The sequence below is a fragment of the Arctopsyche grandis genome, chromosome 6 (genome assembly GCF_051622035.1).
Source record: "Arctopsyche grandis isolate Sample6627 chromosome 6, ASM5162203v2, whole genome shotgun sequence".
Lineage (NCBI taxonomy): Eukaryota > Metazoa > Arthropoda > Insecta > Trichoptera > Hydropsychidae > Arctopsyche > Arctopsyche grandis.
Genome location: NC_135360.1, coordinates 26,394,280 through 26,417,031, shown reverse-complemented (window position 1 = coordinate 26,417,031; position 22,752 = coordinate 26,394,280). Strand labels below are relative to the sequence as shown.

Genomic DNA, 22,752 nt, shown 5'->3' with positions numbered 1-22,752 from the left:
CAAGATTTGAACTCACAACCTCCTGCTGGTATACATTGATTCTATCAGTGAGCTCCTCGATCTATTCTAAAAATACATAGTACGCATTGAATATCCAATGTATAATTTCGATTCCGTTTCCGGAATACTTTTTCAATTCCGGTTCCAGTCTCTTTTTTCATTTCCAGATTTGGATGCCTTTTTCAATTCCGGATCACGATTACTGTTTCAGTTCCGGATCCCGATAACTGTTACATGTTCCGGATCGAAATTCTTTTTTCATTTTCGGATCCCGATTCCTTTTTCAGTTCCGGGTCCGGATTCCTGTTTCAGTGCCGGAATAAAAAAAAACAAATGAATGTTTACTATTAGATTAGCCATGTTTAAGCGGTTTTTATTACAAATACCGTGCAAAGCCGGGTAAAACCAATAGTATATGATTTTTAAGTTTTACAAACGGCAAAGCTTAGCATAAATAAATTTGAACGGGTCACTAAAAAATGCCTAATATGAAAATTAAATGTTAAACAGGCACCATCTGTAGGTACATACATACATTTACCGTTCAATGATTTAGAAACAAAGCATCCAAGCTTCGTCCTAAAATATTCCCGGCCGTGTTGAAAATCAGCGGCCTCACATACCGGATATATCGATGCTCCCGGATGTTCAGCCGGATTGGTCCCCACGGGCCGTAGACCACAATCCTGAATTGTTTACCGCACTAGGGGGATCCTCTCTCCAATTATTTATCGCGACATTGTGTTTTTGTCTAGCTTGACTCACCCCCTCGCACCCCAGAGAGGTTCGATACACCGTGCACCGAAAATTTATATCAAATTCCTAAACCCGCACTCAATTTATAACTGAATTTTCGCCAAGCGGTAGAGGTTGGAGGGGGGGGGGGAAGGGGTGACTATATCTGTAACCTCGGTGCGAAACTTTGCTCGGTTGAATCTCTGGAGTCTTTGTCTCATTCTGAAAATTGTGCTCGTGTCGCGATTGTGGGGTCGTTTTGCGACGAATTCAGCTATCAGTATTCACAGCGAAGGGCGTTAAGTCGCATAAGCTTCCCACAACCCGTTATCTCCGTCTAAAAACCATTTTTCTACTGAAAGTTTCCTTCGCCGAGGCGTCTCCAGGATTAAGAATTGCTGTTAAAATCACCTAACCGCGAAACATCCGCTCGCCCTTGATATTTTTCGCAGAACCTTTTTGCACACCTCCGAACAAACAAAGGATTTTATAATGTTTTTTTTTTTGTTTTTTTTACTTGATTTACCCGAGCGGAAAATGGGTACCTTTAATGTCCGTGTACACACAATATACATATGTATTGTTCCTAAAAAAATCCCACAATTAATCGTGCCTTAACGCAACAGAATCACCTTTTCTTACTTTGTCCATATTTTAATTTGAATTTGTTCAAAAACTAGAATTCAATTTTTTTTACATTGATTTCTTTACATTTGGATTGCATTATTTAAACTTGACATTTATTTATATATTATTTAATTGATTGATTTACTCATTTAAAACAGGTATTAATTATTTAAAATTTAATATGTGTATTATATGTACATACTTAAATTGAATCTATATACATATATAAAAATCAATGTCTGTCTGTCTGTCTGTCACGTATGCGTTCCTATACCATTCAACCGATTGCGATGAAACTTACATGAGTTATTGTGTGCATGCCCGGAATGGTTTCTGTAAAAAAATCGCCCAATACCGGGAACGGGAACGGGAAAACAAGAATGAGTGGCATTGCAACGTTATAATTTCAATTGTGTTCGCGTCCCCACCTGCGTTGTTAGGGTAAAATAAACAAACAATTGAATAATTTCAAATGTTTTCGCCGCCTGCGTTTTTCCGACAAATTATTATTACTGTAATTTAATTTGATTATTAAGTATTAATTCGAAACTGAAACATTCACTTATCGAAACACGTCGAGAAACGAGAACGGGAACGGGAATTGCATGCGTTATTGTGGCATTGCAACGCATGCCAGGTTCAGCTGGTTATTCATAAATAAGAACCCAAATTTCGTCAGACAAAATCATGACGTAAAAATCGAAAGAGATGTAAGAAGAGGCTAGTAAAAATATTCGTGTATTCAGATCCGACATTATTTAGATTAATTTTACGCTTCAATATAGATTAATTTTAATATCTAAATGAAAAATATTTAAATTATTTTTTAGGCTCATTTTAATATATTTAATTTTTAATGTTAGTAGAATAAAAAATTGAGATATAATTTGAAACACGGTTCTATTTTTTTTAAATATATACAAATTAATTCATAAAAAAATAATAAATACTGAAGGACTTGATGGTTTTGCATATATATATGTACATACATATATATATATAAAATCTTGTATATTCACAAGTTTATATCTTATAAGTATTTATTTATTTTGTAAAAACAGAAACATGAAGTATTTCAATATTATAATATTTCACAAAATTGATACCAAAAAAGTTTCTATATATAATTGTAATTATTTTAAAAGAATAAATAAAATCAATAGAAAAAACATGTGACTATTGATTCCAATACTCACTTTGAGTACAACAATACTAGATTTTGATTTAAACACCGCAAAAGCCAAAAAACTGTAAAAACCGCGCATTTTTTTAAACGCTCATTTCTCGTAAATGATCACGAACCAACAAAAATCATTATTCAGTGGGTCAAACTTAGTAACGATTGGTTAGTCTCCGTCCTGGTAACTCAAAAATGTGAAGTTTTGTTGCTCAGTGTAATCTGTCCCCAGTATACCTAACATTTTTCAATCTTTTTTTATTTAATTTTTGAATGATTTTTATTATTACTAAATTATGTTCACAATACATCTTATATCTATTTTAATAGCTACTGATCTACTGACCATTTTCTATTTTACAATTTTAATTTAATTTTGTTAGTAATCATAGTATTATGTTATTATATATAATGTTAATATGTACAGCGTAATAGTAAAAATAGCTCAAAAAGCTATTTACAATTAATCTGATTTTTACTTTATCTATGTTTTATAATATAATATAATACTTATTATTCAATATTATTGTTACAGAAGGACCATTCCAATCAGACGCCTTGCTAGTACCAGAAGGATGCCTTTTCGATCACATCCACAACCAGAGTCATTGCTGGCAGTTCGGCCGATGGAACTTGACAGCAGGCAGGGCTTGTCAAGAAAGGGGTCTCCAACTTCGTAGCTTCGCAATGCTTCTACCTTGCGGAATCAGCCTCTTCTCCGGAGTCGAATTCGTCTGCTGCCCCAAACACTTCAACGGTAACTTTATACAAACATACTAACATATACTACATCCAAACTCGTGCATAATATGTTTAAAAAGCAATCCATCTCACTTACAAAGCGATATGTCGCCCTCGTGTATTTAATAGCCATATAAATCATTTTTCATTCCATAGTGAGTGTGATGGCTCGCTAACGGGCCCGTTTGATTAACGTTGCATATATGTACGTATGTATTTATGTATTAACAACGGATCCGTTTTATACATTTTGTATTAATTATTCGTCGGAATTTAATTAATCCTCGTTCGTATGACCGGTTGTCGTTGTGCAATTGTTTCGTCATCATAACACGAATTTTCCCATTTATACAATAAAATTTGACCCGAAAGGGATGACAGTCCAGCTGCCCGGGGCGTCACCTCAATGTCATACAAATTTGATTGTGATATTTTGCGAAATGTTAAACCAAGAGATGGCACGTCCCACTCTGAAACTTCGTCCCTTTTGTATTGTAATATTACCTATATATGCATATGTATGTATATATACATATTCGTCGGGGTAAAGATTTTATTTCATTGTGATTTATTTTTAGAATTAATAAATATTAATACCCATTTGTGGTACCGATCGGTAGACAATTCCAACGGGGGCCAAATTTAAAATTCAAATCATATTTTCTGACAAATATTACGCGTGTTTCTCTATCTATTCCATATATGTATGTACATACATTCCATACGAAAAATCGTCGAAATCGTTGAAGTGAAAAAAATACAAAATAAATATCTGTGTGAAGATGTAACATTTTGATTTAGCTGTAGAGAAGCTTGATTTCAAAATTCTGCACGAAAATATATCTATGCATTTTGAGCCGGAATACAAATTAAGTGCAACTAATGAAATCATATTATTTGATCCAAAAATTCGTTTCAAATTTTAATAAATTATAAATGGTTCAGAATTAATTTACGTAACATATTTTTTTTATTATAAAAGCGTTTGAGTCAACGCTTTAAATAAATGATGTTATATAAATTTCATCAAGCCAATTTACTTAAGACTTCATTCAGCTCACACTAGATGTGGCTTTTTCTCTTTTTTTATATTTTGCTTTTGTCCCGAAAAAAAAACGCTAATTACATTCATAACTCAAGCTTAAGTTATCACGTTTCACTTTAACTATAAGACTTTTAATGAAACCCAGCCTTGTTTTGAGAATAATGAAATATGTTTTGGAGAAACGGGCTCTTCGTGTCGTTTGCGATTTAATGTCGTCACACTCGTACAAGTCCAAGAAGACTTGTTGCCGGATTTCCTTTTTTTTGGTATTGGTTTTTACTTTTTTCCCTCGTTTAATTTCTGCCTTCCATTTAGATGTGCATCTATTTATATATGTAGACATCGTTTTGTATGGTGGAATTCCAATAAACTTTGTTTTTCATCATCGGAAAATGCTTGTGTTCCAGGAAAATCCATGTTTTATTCATACATACAAAATATGAAATATTTAGTAATCTTCGTAGGTTGAAAGAGTGGAACGAGATGCAAGGGTTAGGGGAGTGAAAATCGTATATTCGTAAACGAAAAGTACTTCAGTATCGATTCTTAACATACCTTATCGAGAAAACTCTACCTGTTTCCGTTGAAATTGTTGTGAAGCTACAGAGAAATTGAGTTATACATTCTCTTTTGCCTTTCTAGCCATTTTATCATTTAAGCTAGAAGTCTTCTCCCTTGACAGCAGAATATGCATCTCTGCTTGATTCGCTTTAACCGTGGCGTCTTTTTGTGGTTCATAAACGAAAGTTTCACAGTTGTGCTTCCATTGTGAGTTTAGAAACTTTCCAAGAAGGAGCATTACTTGCACACAGAACGAAAATATTACATTGTTAGGGAAGTACAAACATACATATGTAAGTCCGAATTATGTATGTATAGCAACCTTGTTATGATTTTCATACATTATGTATTATATTTCGCTCGGACAAACATATCCATTATTCTTACTACCACGCCAATCAAATTTTTGAAGACTACAACACTAAATCCTTTCTTTTTTTTGATAAACTGTACTTCACAACTCGCAATCGTAGTTATGTATACTCTTGTATACTCTTTATTAGTTCTATAAAACTATAAAACTAGAAAGCAATAAAAACAAATTAAAACTGTGATTATTTATTTAAATAAATAATCTTTAACTATAATAAATTATGAAAAAATTAAATAAATGGTCATTATATACATGGTCAGTAATTATAATTTGCCAGTCTTCTATATTGTATACTTTAAGACTTTAAATAATTATCGGTATATTTTTTTATTACATTCGTTTCTTTCAAAGATGCCATGACTGGAATTTCCCAAAGGCGACACACGTTAGACTATAGTATATACAAGTACTAACAGTTTAAAAAACATTACAGTACACATATATAATACAATAGAGACATCTATGGTACAATCTACAAATTTTGATTAACAGAAAATTTGCATAAGAATCTTATATATTTTATATAAGAATCAACAAATTTGAGATACTACAAACTCAAATTTGCCAGAAACTAGGAAGGAAAGATGCCGATTTATTGGATCGGTCACAGCAATTAAGCTAAATAAATTGGAGAATTCTAACGGGTAACTGTCGATCTGTGTTTCTAATAACCACCAGGATCTCGACAGCAGCGTATTTGGCCGGGACTTGAACTCACGACCCGTCTACTGATAAACAATAGCTCTTCCAGTGACCTACACAGTGGCTCAATATGCGGTATAGGTAGACATTTCCAAATTTGACATATTAAGTTTTATTGTGCTATTACTCATAGCGAAATGGTTTTGAGATGAATTCAATGAAAGAATTTACTGACCAAACTGGTAAATTTACTAACCAACTATAATTAATTACTGACTGAAAATTTATTTATTAGATAGCTGCAAATCATTATGTCATAGAAAGTATCAATTTTTATTTTATCAATATTAGCCAGCAGCATAGCTCGGTTGCGTTAATGCTAAGCACCGAGAAGTTGCCGGGTTCGATCCCGTGAGCTGACCTTGATAGAAAATAATTTATGTATCTGCAGTGCTTCTGCTCAGATTTTGTAACTCCAGGTCGATAGTTTCCTATCAGAGCTTGCCAATTTATCTCATTTCATTGTTGAAACGGTTCCTCCATCAAATTGACAAAAACCATCCTACCCACTATTTGAATATGATTTAAAAAATTAATTATCTATAAGTTTATATAATATATGTACAAGCTCACGCCCAGAGATAAAACCCGTAATTATATCATGAAAATTAAATTAAAAAAATATATATTTCTATATATACATATGCATATATGTATTATATATGATGTTTAATGATAGTGAAGAAATTCGGCCTCGTTTTTTGTATGTATTTTCATGAAAACCCATCACGTACTCAATTACCGCTATTTATGCAGTCGGCCGTTTAATCAGTATGATTTTATTATGCGTCGCATTCATCAACGAATAGATTTTAATTTGACATCATTGTTTCGGCAATGTGTGGACCTACTCGCCGACAACGAGGGTTCATGGCTTTTTAACCTTTTATCGGCGCGTCGCATGAATGAACGAGTGCGAGACTCGGAATTTCATTTTTTTCATCCATTTTTTCGTTTTTTTGCAACACAGCCACCCCCGCACAGTGGGATAATAATTGTCGGTTGGAAATGGATTCTGACTGGGCCGGGACGAGCTGTAATTCAACTTGTAAACAAAATGCGTCATTTGCATATTTTCCGTGCGGACGCGTCAAGTAATCGACTCTAATTGTTTTTCGCTCTCTCTCTCTCGTCCACCAATCTGCGTAATTGCGAATGTTTTGAACCCTATCAATTATTCCGCTCTATCGGATCGATTCGACACCGCTGACAAAATGCAATGGCTTCGAATCGAACACACTTTTTCATTTTAACGACCCACTCCCATGCCATTTTTCACTCACACCCCCTCCCTCTAGGATTATTTAAACAAGGGACGCGCAAACTGTGACTCTATATATGTATTGGATGAAATATCTATTCGTGACGATATACGTACGTACATTAACGTACAAAATCAGTATACAAGACCTAGCGGGGAGTCCACTCCAACCCCAGTACATAGTTCTTTTTTGAAATCAGCATATTAATGAACCATCATAATATAAACCTTGATTTACTACAGTTAACTTAATACTTACACCAATTTCTGGGCCAACGCAGCGTGTAAATATGCTGGAGAAAATTGTAGAAACTGTAGAAACTGAGAAACTGTAGAAAGAATAAAGCCTAACAGGCAAACCCCAATGTGCTAATTACAAACATCAATATACAAATATTAGAATACTTTTAATAAACCATCATAGAAGACATCTATGGATAATTTTTTTGATAAACTTACATATTCCGACTATTTTTTTTATATAAATCGTCGAATTTCAAGATGCTTATAAACTGGAAATTTTCGAGACATTTATGGACAAATTTGCAGCCTATTTTGTACAGTGAAGTCCGGGATGCTGACAACTTTGAATTTGCGCGAAATGGGTAAAGGTTGCCAATTTGTTGTAGCTGTTTCAATGAAAATCAGATAAATTGGCAAATTTTGATAGGAAACGATCGACATGGAGGCACAAACCAAGGTCTGGCCAGCAGTGACCAGTGGGACTCGAAACCGTGACCACTATGTTCGAGAGCATATATGCTAACCACTAGTATCCGATACTGGTTGCATGTATTCGCCGATCACTGTCAAACGAAATCTATGATACAATACTAAAACTAATATCTGGGACTGGTTTGGATAACTATTATTACATTATAAAATATATGGATCACACTTTCAAACTCATTCTGGCTAGCATTTCAAAAACGCAGTTTTGACAGCTCTAACATTCGACATGCGGGATGAATTGGAAATGGCTTATAAAATCTAATATGATAAAAGGTTGGGAAAATATCGCAATTCGGAATAGACATTCTCATTCCAAAATCAACCCGAAATCAGAGAGTTGAAAACAATGATCGAAAAAAGACGTCAAAAAATTAGCGCTGCGGGCGGCGGACGCTTTGACCATAGCACGGATTGGCATTGGCCATTTTATTTTATATAAACCTTTTTTATCATTCAATATATAATCTATTAGTGAAATAAAAATATATTTGAGGGATAATAAAAGCCTATAATGGAAATTTAAGTTATAGGCGTTTAAACAATTAAAATCTAACAAAACGAGTGAGGGGCAGAAAGTCAAACATGTATGGGCAATCACCCGCACGTAGTCGAGAGCAGAGAATAATAGAAGTGGCTTTAGGCGTCATATTATTGTCAAGTGAGGAATGTCCACAGACCTTGCAAATAATTTTGGCATCAGTCGTATTTGATGCTTGGTGCTCGACGTATGTCCGATAAAAACTTCTCTGTTTGTTTATATTAATCGCAAGATGGGCAAGTGCATCGTTAAATATTGCACAATGCATTCAAAATAACACAATAAACAACATGGGATACATTTTTATAAGTAAATTGATCATTGAAGTACCATATTATTCAATTAACATCGTAGTTTGACAGTTTTTAAAAGTGTCATGGCGATCGCCCGCATTCTACATAAAATTTCAGGGGCACCAGAGAAAAGTAAAAAATATTTTTAAATAAGTGTAAATGCATTTCTCTTGGTGGCGCCGAATACTCAATTATATTAATAATAATTTCAGTTTAATTAATATAAACATCATTCATTTTATATTATACATATTTTGTGTTGAAACTATACATTACACGTTAATTTAAGAGTTCCCAAGGACAGACATATACAAAAAAGTGGATAAAATTAATCCGCCAACTGAGAAAAGAAACGGATCGGCCACCAACGCCCAACACCACCATATACTCAAATTGTAAATAAATCCATATCAAAATAATACTTTAATTTCTGTAGTGAATATGTGATGACCCTGATTATATTCCGTGCATTGCAGCGTAGTTATGGAGACGTACCGCGTATTATTGACACAATTTATTTATTCGTAAAGGTACTTATATTATTATAACATTTCTCTGGTCGAGAGATGTCACCGTCTCCAAAATTTTCGATTTTTAAACACGTCTTTATAGATTATATTTCATTATTGACTAGGCGGATACAATTGAAATCTATCGATGGCAAACCTCGCAAAATGAAAAAATTTCAAAGCGATCGGAAGAATTTTAAGAGATTTCAGAGGCTTAGGAGGTGTCCAAAATAATCGCAAAACGTTGAAAATAATCTTGTAAAAAAGTAAATGAATCAATGTATAATACTCACCCTACGTAGTATACAATGGGGCATATACTTGCAAGAAGTCAGTAAACAAAGTTAGTACACCCCTGAATTAAACTGTATTTACTCTGTTAGCTTTCACACCGTTACATTGCATCGAGTTGCATTCAGCCCCGTCTCTGCTACGAGGATTTATCGGCGTCAGACGACGAAAAGTCGATAAAAGTGCGACTCGCCGAAATGGAGTCTACGTACATGGAGTGTAAGGTCGTAAATCGCTCGCCACTGCCGTTTTATCAGCGAGCCCTGGCCAGAAGAGATTTATGCGCGGTTTATTAGCCCCGAATTTATATATCGCAACCCGAGCGAACCCCTCCGGAGATATCTATCCACATCCAAAATCGACTCTGATTAAACCATCAATCGGTCCAATCGAAACCCCAGCATGAAGGAAATGTCACAATCGATACGAAGCCAAGGCAATTTTAACCCTCTTTTAAATGTGGCGTCATTCAGGAAACACGATATCGGTAACTCGACTCAGTTTAGTGGCCAAATTTCAATAGGTATTTAATATGGTGAATATTTGAAAATTGCAACTACATGCATCCGTATGTATATAACGTACATAGATATATCGTGTTCTTAGAAAGCAAATTTGGCTAAATTGGGTTATTAATTCAGGTTTGTTCCTGTTTGTGTATTACATATATCATCATTTATCGGTAACATTTCGAAGTGACGTACCGTTTTTTTCACATTTGCCTTACTGTGCTAAAAAAATCCGCTGGTCCCTGTGCTGGACTCCAAGCGTCCAGTTAAAAATGTGTGTTTTAAGTTAAAATAATGCAAAATCAGCAAGGTTGATTAGTGGAATTAGCTACAAAATTCATTTTATCATGTATTAAAGTGGAATTATATAATATATGACGGCTAAAGCAGAGCCGTCATTCCAAAGGCGGATATCATCACACTGACTGTTTAGCGCGGCGCGTACTGAATTCCCCTTCTCTTTCGCATCTGTGAGGCACGCGTACAAGGGACTTCTCGCGAAAATATTTGTTTTATATTGATATTGATCGTTTTTATTTCGTAATGGCATAATTCGAATCATAGACGTTTTGATGAGGAATACATTAAATATGAAGACCCTGCAAAATTTAGTATATTTGAAGAAATAAAATAAAACACAAATCCTGGTCGCTCGTTATCCATCACAGTGCTGCAAACTTGTTTGTAAGTTCACCAAACATAATATAGTTTTTCATTTTATCTGTCATTGTATCAAAAATATAATTTACTCTGTGTTTGATAGATATATAATATATAAATAAATTACATACAATCAAAAACATCCATTTAATACTGTAACGTATAGACCAGGATGACCACTAGCTTACTATTACTGATCAATTAATTGTGCTTTCACGCCAAAAAAGGCCTCGACGCATTAGCAAGCTATATACAACAGCCAATGATGTCTCCCGAACCATCGACCAATGATCTCTGTGTGCTGAAAGTACACTCTGTATATAAATATTCAGTGGATTTTTTCCGTGCTTTATTCGGAGCTGACTCGTCGACGGAACGACTGCGCTTTTCTTTCTCACCGATATTGAAAACCACTACAATACTTAAGCTATCATAATCTCTTTACTGGATTGAGAATTACCTCATAAACCCGACTGCGCGTATTTCATTTAGATTTTGCATGATGAAGTTTTACTTCTATACACAGTTGGCTTATTTTTAATAGAATGTACCTACATATCTATACAAAAAATATAAGTTTTAATTTTAATTTCAAATCATGTATCAATTCATTTCTAAAACCACACAATATAATGTCTACAGGCAAAACGTTCAAATCCAAAGAAACTTACATTTGAAAGACATTTAACTGGAATACAATTATAAAAAAATATCATTTTTCTATCCGGTGATTTAAACTTTGTCGAATTATATATGTATCCCTATACGCAATATATGTATTTACACGTGTACATACATGTGTATATTGTGCTGAATATTGTACATACATGTGTTTTCCTTCAGTAGGGTCTGTTGTACATGTTTTTTGACCGACTTCGGTTACCGAAGTTCACTATAACAAGCATGTGTACGTCTTATCACTATGTCTGGAATCATATCGATAATATTCTATATACATATGTGCATACATACATAGTTTGAGATATGTTTGTTTGGTTAGGCAAATCTATGTCGTCCCTAATCCCCTGTCTATTTATTACATATCAACATATATTCTGCTGTCATTACACATAATATATGTAATGTGGTATTAATCCTCCAAAGGTATTATGTGTGATTAAAGCAATGTCTGCAAATTTTAGTTAAACCCTTACTAGGTTCGCTTTAAATTTGTTGCATTAAATTTTTAAGATATTTGGTTTTGATTGTTTGACTTATACATCTGTACTTGATTAATGTGATGACATTAAATTGTAATCTGACTGTTTTAAATAATCTTTTCTTCATATGATCAAAATTGAATGCTAATATGTAATATTACAATATGTTATTAAATCGTTTGGTAGGAGAATCTTGAGACTATTGATTGAGTGGGTAGCTTTAAGATACATATTCTACCCACCTGTGATGCTGAAAATAATGTGAGATTGTTCAAAATATCCTTCATCGAAAATCCGTTGCAGTATTTTCTTCTTATAAATATTATTACTACATATTTATATTATGCAAATCAAGAAATTTTAATAGAGGTAGATATTTTTGCTTATATTATACTTAGACCACATGGTTCAGACTTTAAATTACAATATTATGTACTCTCGAGCACAAAAGCTATTTATTAAACATTGAAAATTTGTTTTAGAATTTTAGTTCTATGAAAATTTTCCAGACATATCTATGTACACTGTTTTTGATATGTTTTTACTTTTTTATTTGAGAAAATTTTAATAACTTGAATTTTCAGACTTCAAATCCTAATACACTAACATATATACATATGTACATATATTACTTTTTCAAAAATTTGTTGCTTTTATAGCTTTTTAACAATGTAGATACATTTGGCTCATGTCAAAATTTTGTCAGCACATTTTTCTGTAAAGAAACATTGGTGCTTACAAACAAATCATTGTGTGTATGTATGTAGATTCCGATATCCAGTACACTAGAAACAACTTTTTTCCCTTCGAAAAACGTACAGCATTCCCAAGTCACTTTAATTAATATACTTTTTTAAATAAAGTAACACTTTCAATTGAGTATGTACTATAAATAGCTTCACATTCATTAATCTGCTTAAATTCTATTCAACATTATGAGATGCCTAATGCATGACATGAATTTACCCAATTGGTACCCTACATCAGGGCTGTGACTTTGACTTTGACTTTGAATTGAAAAGCGACTAAGTTCTCAAAAATCTACTTCAAATTCCTCAATAGCTCACTATGTCGACGTTTGCGGCAAGTAAATACTCCCACCTAGCATCGAAGGCGGTCCTATGTCTTATTCTTCTCGCGCATTATTTATGTTTATTAAATTTTATACCAGGAAGACCTTACAGGTAAACCCCAATGCGCCTTCCTGACCAATTACAAACAATACAGCATTTTTATTATACAAGTCGCTGAATTACGAGACACTGACTTAAACTCGCAATTTAACGAGACATCTATGAATTGTACATACATTTTATAGTACATTAATCATACTCAAATAGTGGTGACATAGTAGATAGGAAGGATTATAGCCAATTTTGATTCGGGAACTGTTTCAACAATGAAATCAGAGAAAATTGGCAACTCTGATAGGAAACGATCGACCTGGAGTCACAAATATCCAGGTCTGACCATCAACACTACAGATATACTCAGCTCATGGGATCGAACCCGGTGCCTCTCGGTGTTAGAAAGAAGCTTAACTACCGAGCTATGCTACTGGCTAATTATCATATGAATCGATTTATTTCCTGCCCAAACTTTTATCGGGACTGGCTTCAAATTAAAATACTTAAATCTTAAAGCTCACAGCCCTATTTATCATCATCAAACATTTGCTGCGATCAAGTCATCGTCACGCACTACACGTCCTCGGACATCCGTCCCCTCCCCCTCATCCTCCCATCGAGATTTTCCGGATTTTCGCTATCTTCGATCGGCTGACATACATACATGTGCGGTGATCCGTTTAACGGCCCGATTTCATTCCGGATTTTTATTTTTTTATTTGTCCCTCCGCCACGTATCTATTTAATTGTCCGTTTTCGTGTCGTCCGGTAAATCGGTCGTAATGATAGACATCACGGTAAACCGGCGTCAATCAAGCGTCCGGTCTTTATCCGCACGTTACGTCATTCGGTGACATCGAACGGCTCGTGTCTGTCTAATTATTGCCGAAACTATTCGGCCGATTATTATCATACATACGCGCATGATGACATATGTATGTATGTATATGATGATTTCGATTGTGATCTTTCGTGCACGGTATTTCATAGTCGCTAGCGGTCGTAATAATGGTGTCGATTTGCAAATTATGAGCTCGAGTCAATAGGGGTCAATAGAGACGTCTATTGCATAATGTGGAATAATGATTTAGATTTGCAGGATCGGTTCAACCAAATCATTGTATTTCAATCATCATTCATTTTTTACTAATCCATGAACTATTGCTAAAAGTTGTTTATAATATTTGGAAAACTGAACATTTATTTCTGTCATATATGTATATACTCTTTTGATGCATAACTTTAATTTTTACCTGTAAGTACGTACGTAATAAATACACATTAGGTGTACCTATTAGGCCTTCCTGCTATATATATGTACATATATATATAGGTAAATAAATAATATCAGCTAACCAATAGGAAATCACTTTTTTTTTTCAATCACTAATTTAATTCAAATAAAGTAGTGTAAATTTGAAAGTGTATGTAAACGATTTAACATTTCATTACTGATGCTAACCAAAATTTAAAATTCCTGTAAATTTGTATATATTAGAATATAAGTATTATTAGAAGTTGATTTTCAACCATTCATTAATCATTACTGAGCACTATCTACATTTATACATGTGTAAAATGTGTGACTATAATGAAATATTTGGTAAACTATTAATCTAGTATGACGTAATAAAATATAATAAAAACGTAAACAGAGCGTCAAACGTGTTAAATTTGCATCTTTTTCATTTTTAGACTTTTTTAATATGTTATATGATCACAAGTTGATTATGTCACCTTAACATGTGGTTGCCGTAGTGAGGTACATACTTATATTAGCAATCATGAAGTTTCAATATAGATGTCGCTTTTGAAATACGTTTCCATCGCCGGGAAATGAAGAATTTTCGCGTGGAAATTGAAAGTATCCATTTTGCGAAACGTCGAGTGTTGCACAGGAGCCAAACACGTACATGCGCAATTGCATTTTTCAATTTGACCAGGCAAAATGCGATTACAATTGTCATCCGAAAACGTAACATGTGGCAACTGGACGAATTTCAATTACATTCGTCGACCACCATTGTTTGGGTTTGAATTGAAACGATGGCTCCAAACTCGTCAGCTGTAATTGCACGTATGCAGTTGGAACTGGTATGAAGACTGGTGTTATTGTATGACAATTTCTTACATTACGATTTAGTATGCTACTGCTATAAAGTTGTCTACAACTTTACTTTTATAAGTTTTCAGTTTTAATGTAGCATTTTGTAGCCCGGAGGCAAGTTTCGCGTCTGCTATATTCCTGTACAGTTTTTTTATTATTATTTTGTCTATACTATACGCAAAGTATATTTATGTTAAATTTTTATATTATATCAATGTTAACACTGTTCTGCCACGTTAACTTGCAATTAATTAATTACGTTAGACTTGAGATCAATTTGATGAGATAATCGCCGATATAATGGATTTCAATTAAGGCCAATAGTGATTAAATTTTTCACAATTAAGTTTCAACGCAAATGCCCTTTAAATTTTCTTCTTTATACCCACCCATATACGCTTTTTTGGTTACAATTTATTACATATTGAAGTGGCACTGCTAAAATGTGTGTCAACGTGTCTATCGGTGTCCTAAACACACTTTTTTACATATTTATTGTGTATGTTTTGTTTCTTTCAACATTTTTATCTTGTTTTGGTATGTTATAGAAGGTTCAAAATATAAACAAAATAATATGTGATACATTGCAAATAAAAAATGGAAGGGTGGCCCATCTAACACAACTAAGCGGCTTGATTTTAGATTAAAAAGTTATCGAATCAATGCAAATGCTCTTTATTTATCATATTTTCATCTCTAAATAGGTGTTTCTACCATCGGGACGAACTCAAAACGTTCATATTAAAATGAATCGTTTCTTTGTGTTGATCTATTAAATTCGAGATCTACCAATCTCTCCATCCCTCTATGTTTTCATAACAATCTTCACAGTCATTTCAACACGGCAATATAATCTCCTCAATTATTTTAAACAATTATTAAAATTTATGAGTTAAGCCGTAGCGTTATGGCCGCAGTCTACGTACAATCTCAAATTCAAAAATTGTATTTAAATTTTTTAGTATACGAAGCTGTGTATATAATATTTACTTATTTTATACTTTCGTGTCATTAATGCTAATGTACTTCAAAGTTTCTCCTAAAAGTAAGAAAAAAAAACATAATTTGTAAGAAAATTTTTAAATTATCTTTTTTCCCCGTGCTCTATTCTTCAACTTTTCTTGTATATAAAATGTAAATTACATACAACGTCACCCGAAATTTTGACATTTTATAAATCTCGATTATTAACAATGCATGTGACGACGCAAAGTAAAGGAATATCTCGTTTCTGAAGAGAATAAGACGGGATTGAAAGGGGAAAGTAGCCTCGAAATCGCATTAAAGCAATAAGCCAACCCCCATCCTATTTTCTTTCTTAAAATAAAAGACTTTCTTTGAGAAGAGGCTCGTCTTTAGGGTGGATTTATTAATTAAAATGTTCAATTTGACGAAAACCAGACACAGGCCATGAAAGACAGAGAGAAAGAGAAGGAAAATGAGGGAAGAAAAGCTCAGATAGCGATCCTCGTGTAAGCCAAGCCAATAACATATCCGGAAAATCCGCATATCCGGCGAGGACCTTAATCGCTTTATCCACCTCAAAGGCTTCCGTAGTCCTCAGAGACCTCAGCATCCGAAACCGTGATCAATATTGCCTCCCGTGCAACCGATGAAAACGACGAGGTGCGCTCTAGTAAAATGTATCTACATACATATGTAAATATCAACCGTATTCGATGTTTGATTATATAGACTGCTTTCTAATCTTTTGGGTTCCTATAATCTAATAACAAAAACTCTCGATGTATTCCCTTATTTTAAATATATACCTTTGTTTTATTTTTGTATTGCATCTGAGCAATGGTTTCGAAAAAAAAAAATTCTTTCCTAAAAAAGCTTTCCTCGTGTCTGGGGCTCGTAACTTTCCCGTCTTCTAGCTTCCTTATTGCGACCTATTATGGTCCTCCAGTCTTCTCGAAATCCCCCAGTTCGCAGTGACTCAACTATCATTTTCCAAGTGGTAGCCCAGACCTGGTCACTCCATCTTGTTGGGGATCGTCTTCTTCCTCTGCTTCCCTCAACGCTTCCCAGAATGACCAATTTTACCAGGCTATTCTGGTCTAGCCTCGCGATATTTGAACACATAGCGAGATTTAGAGGATACGCTCAAGACATATGGAAGATAGCCTATCAACAACCCTCAGCTTTTGCAGAATTGAAGCATTGGTTCTTCTCGCTGTCCAGGAGATTCTAAGCATCCGACTCCAATACCCCATCTCAAAAGCGTGTATTCTCTGCTAAAGCGTATTTTCTAGATTTTTATACAAACGATTTAATATATAATATTAGAAGTATTTGATATTAATAGTAGTACTGGTGAATTTTAATCGAGAACCTAGTTGACATAAACCAAAACAAAGATTAACCCTTTGCCTACGGCATCTTTTGCGGCACTTTTTTGCGAATTTGTAAACCGAGTTTTCGACCATAAATATATGAGCCATTTTATTTGAAAGTGGCGGAAGTCAAATTTTCAATTCCAAAAACACTATTTCTGTTTGACTTAATTCACAAATTGTTATCACTTATTTTGATTCGATATGTCTAGAATCGCAGAAAAGCAGAACAATAGTATTTATATAGAATATTATATTTAATGTTTTGCGAGATACTTTTCGAAAAAAATTTCTCTAGTTCTGGATACTTTTTTTTTATTTTGCTGCTATAAAATATCTATGTATGTATTAGTAAAGCCTGTATCTAATAATAAACTAGACAGAACTCAATTTTTTAACACGTAATTCGAGACTTCAACAGTACGCTAATATCCTTCCCTAGACTGATCACTACAAATGAAAAAGACGAATCACTATGATAATCTCTAACGTCTACTTGCAAATTCAAAAACAACAAAATAGATGAATTGTGTTCTAAAACAAACTTCAAAAGAATACCAATGTCTTCCATAAACAATAACAACTTTCAGTTTATAATAATCTGTCCTGTGTCTATGTAGTATATTATCATCTAATACATTAATATGTATAAATTCTTACGAGCGTCCATACATACATAGTAATCTTTAATGAGTAAAAAATACATATCAATGAAACTATTAGCCGTACATTCTGCCTCAATCGAAAGTACTCAATATAGAACACTATTACAATACGATGTTTTAATTTAGAATTCATACAAAACACGTCACACATTATAAGCAAACATTTCGATTATGAGTTCATACATTTTTGAAACATTATATTCGGACTTTTGAAACATATCCCATACACTTATCACTTATATATTATAGTATGTCATATCCTGCTTAAAAATATATACATACATATATGCCGGTCGACTAATATTTGAATACTTGTCAGAGTCTACCGTATTCATACGCCCTCCATCCAAAGGTTGATTAATTGTTCATACACACACGTGCATGCATACATACGCACTACGGGTTTTATTTCACCCCAGCTTCTCCTCTCATTTCCTCGGGATGAATATTTTACGGGTTTTATAGTTAATATAAAGGCATTGTGATACGCAGCCCGTCGGGAAGTAGACGGGAACGTAGTCACGTCAAGGCCGAAACAGATTACCTCGTTGACGACCCTCGAGATTTCAGGATTTTCTTCGCTGAAACAGCGCTCTCATTCACCTCGGATACGTTTTTTTAAACGATTTTAACCGTCAGGTGTTTTAACGCTTTGTTGGCCAAGCTGAACGTTGCGCTTAAATTGAATTTTCGAATGATGCGCCGTATAAAAGTGTGCCCGCAATGAAAACTGGATGGAACAATAAGTCTCGAAGATTGCGCTAGTTTGGAGCGTAAATCTTGGATACTTTTCAAATTGAAATAGTACAAAGAATTGTTTATAATCGACGGAAACTTTTGACTCTCGTGCGGTAGATTTCCGAAAAGATTAATTTTCGATAGGACTCTAGTATGTCCAGTAGGACTTCTAACCGATTCTATTTTATCGAACTATTTCCGCTTGTCACTTTTTTCACTCCAATTATATCCCCTTCAGTAGACAATGGAACTCTTTTACTTCGGATACAATCAGCTGTGTCTTAGCTATCGGCGTGTGAAAGAAAAGTTACAAAAAATAAAATCGTTTGTTTTCTCTACGAGTGATATTAAAGCACGATAGCAACTTTCCTTGAATATTCTTAATTTTCATATTTATATTTTTTTTTCTTTTAAACTAGGCTTTTCTATGTTTTGTATATAAAAATATAAATCTCGTAAAATATTTCAGATCCAATCTCTTCGAAAAACAGAGAGTTGTAAACAAACTCCGACTGTCAGACATAAATGTCAACAATGAAGTGTCGGCGTTTGGCCATAAGACAAATATCGATTTATAATATAAACATTTTAACATTTATTATACAACCCATTAGTGAAGTAAACATATATATGTATAAGAGATAATGAGAGCCTATAATGCAAATTTTATAAGATATAGTGTGAAAATGATAAAGTTATATATATTGACAGAAACAGAGTTGCTTGCCTTTTGGACACCCAAAGCCTACCAGAACCTCTGGAATTTTTATTTATTATTCATTTATTTCAAAAACATGAACTCTCGCCTTTACAGATCGCTCCAAAGCGACGAGTGCACTTATACAGATACAATACAGTCAATCAATATATGTACATAAGCATTTTGTATACAATGCGAATTCATACAAACATCCACAGTGACATCTATGGAGAAATTTTTGCATCATTTTATAATCAAATTAGAGAATGTTAATACGCTGAATAACTTGAGATTAGCAAGAGAGCATAGGAAAAGACATTTTCAATAAAAATTATAAAAATTGGCCAACTCTGATAAGAAACGATCGACCTGGAGTCACAAAACTAAGGTCTGGCCAGCAGCGGGACTCTAGTGGAAATTGAACCCGTAACCACTCTACTCGAAAGCATACTATGCTATCCACTAGTCCACGCCGCTGGTTAATGTAACACTCACAACTTTATGAAAGGATTTTTATAAAAACTTCTCGCCTACAATTTATGAAACTGATGTATTTTATGAACATCGAATAGATTGTGTACCTACATTATTATATACTAGTGGTTTTACCCGGCTTCACTCGGTATTTGTAATATAAACCGCTTAAACATGACTAATCTAATAGTAAACATTTTATTAAATTTATTTGAATAGTTTTATTTTATATAAATTTATTTGAATACTCATTTTTTTTTATTAAATTGACAGTCACAAACATATACATATAGTAAGTCTCTTATAAAAAATTATATGTATACCAGAATCCGGCGCCTGCGCCCCCTATGGCTTCGCCCCCGGCGCAAAGGCGACTACTCCTTCGGCGCCTTTGCCCCCGGGGACTTCGAATCCTTTGAATCGAAAAAAATCGAATCATTTGTTCGATGACATCACGGATTTACGAACCAACAATACATATATACATACATACATACATACTTCATTATACGTGTATACAAAGTCTCTTTCGAAATTATATATTAGATGCATATGGTGAGCTCTGTTTGTTTTTCGTTGTATTATTTCACTTCCCTGAAAGGTTTCCCTGCAGTTTCATGATGTATGTAGGTGTATGTTGTATGTACATACATTGTGTACAATACAATAAAGGGAACGGACCTTATGGTTGGGTGCGTGGAAGTGAATAAAGTGCGAGTCGTTAACCGCCGCACACAAAATCGCAGTTCGAAATCGTCTCCACCCTTCGCGTTTGCCCGGTTTTTTCAACCCTTTCGCTTCGGGGGTCGTCTCGGTGCGTTGAAAAAAAGCCTCTCGCCCATCACCCGCCGATAACAATCGCGCGCCTCTTTTCTTTATGGCGCAGTTTCCTTTCCCTCCCACCGACCTCATCCTACCCAGCCAGCTATTTTCTCCCCATAATCCCGTATCCTTGACGCGAATCACGTACCCGCTTTACTGAACTCATCTGTCACTCAACTATCAGATGTGATGGCCGAAATACGACTTCTAAACCCCCACACTGCCGAGCCGTGGCAAAACGTATCCGCATAAATTTTCCGCTCGCCCGCCATCTCTTTTTCCGTTTGCACTCGTATCAATCTTTGTCAATTTTAAACGCTCAAATTGTACTTTCGTATCACTTTCGAATAATCGACAAATTTATGCCGTGTGTAGTTTGGAAACTTCGATACGTAATTTCGCAGCGAAGTTTCAACCTTGCGAAATTTAATAAGATCGATTCTATCCTACGTACATTGTAATAACTTGCTAACAAGTGAAATTCATTTTATACGCATCCTAATATTATAATATATGTAAATCAAATTTTCAACCGTTAAAATATATTGTTCATTTTCATAATAATTGCTTATTTTAACCGGTAGGAAGCAGCACTTTATTTTCCGCCATCTTGATTAGTTCAGCGCCACATCCGCCATCATGATTGCTTAATCAAATTTTCAAATCTAAATTTAGCTCTTTTGTCAAATATCCGTAGTAAAAATTACATTTCAGTGAACGAGTATAAACTATTTTAACGGTTAAAAATTTTTACACTATAGATTATATAAGTGAATAGACTTATTTATACAAAATTGCGTTAGAAATGGGTTAGGTTTGTTATGAAATTTTCAATTAAGAAACAGCATCCTATTATAACTCATCAGTGCAGATGAGTTTTGCGTCATTCTCAACTCACTCTATCGTACGTAAGGAATTTTTCACTTAAGGTTACTTTTTTATTCATTTAATCAATCACGCACACTCGTTTAAATTGCTCTAACGCGACGAGTGTGCTTTACAGATTAATAATTATTTAAACAGGTATACACTTATTAATGAAACACGGCATATTTGGTTAAACGATTAACAGCCAAAAATCTAGATGCTGAAAAACTCGAATTTTTGCGAAAGGGATAGGACAGGGTTGCCAATTTGTTGGAACCGTCTCAATGAAATTAGATAAATTGGCACAATTCGATAGGAAACGATCGACCTTGGAGTTACATATCCAAGGTCTGGCCAGCAGAATAAGGGATAGAACCCGTGACCACACAATTGAAAGCATTGCATTAACATTGATCTATGCTGCTGGTTATTATGCTAGAGATTAGTCTTTCTTTGCTTTTTTTAAGATAATACTTAAACTAACGAAACAATAATTACTTGAATTATTTCCTCAGCAATTATGGACCATTTTTACAAACCTCCTTTATAGTTCACTTATTACTTTATCTACATATGTACGTAGTAACAATAGATGAAGTTTTGTGATCAAGCGAAAATTCGAACTTGAGATTTTGACTGATTCACTGATCACGTTTTCATGATCTAGAAAAAATGTGTGTGTGACTGTGTTTCTGTGTGTATTATTATGTGTCCGTGTATTTTTTGAATACCGTTAGTCCTATCGATCTGAAATTTAATATCGGTTACTGAAATTCTTATCGATACGACGTAAATTTTTAAATTGACTGTAAATGGTACCTCCCCTTATTGGTGTCCTCATTTCATAAATAATTAATTAATATATGTAATAGTTATTTATTAATAATTATTAGTCAATTAATAAATTTTTTCTTATTATATATACTATGTACATAGTATGTATGTCGAATTCTCCGTAAATTTCTCGCTATTATAAATTCTTTTATTATTTTTCATAAA

The 22,752-nt window shown here is 34.0% G+C and overlaps 1 protein-coding gene across 3 annotated transcripts in view; it reads left to right on the top strand.

Moving 5' to 3' along the window:
• Positions 1–22,752, top strand: part of Appl (amyloid-beta-like protein) — a 270,511-nt gene that overhangs the window by 232,153 nt on the left and 15,606 nt on the right. For 2 of the 3 annotated variants that reach the window (XM_077432991.1, XM_077432989.1), the window contains exon 4: positions 3,075–3,296. In XM_077432991.1, the coding sequence (XP_077289117.1) occupies positions 3,075–3,296 (222 nt within the window). The remainder of the gene's footprint in view (positions 1–3,074; positions 3,297–22,752) is intronic. The other variant, XM_077432990.1, reaches the window with a different exon arrangement.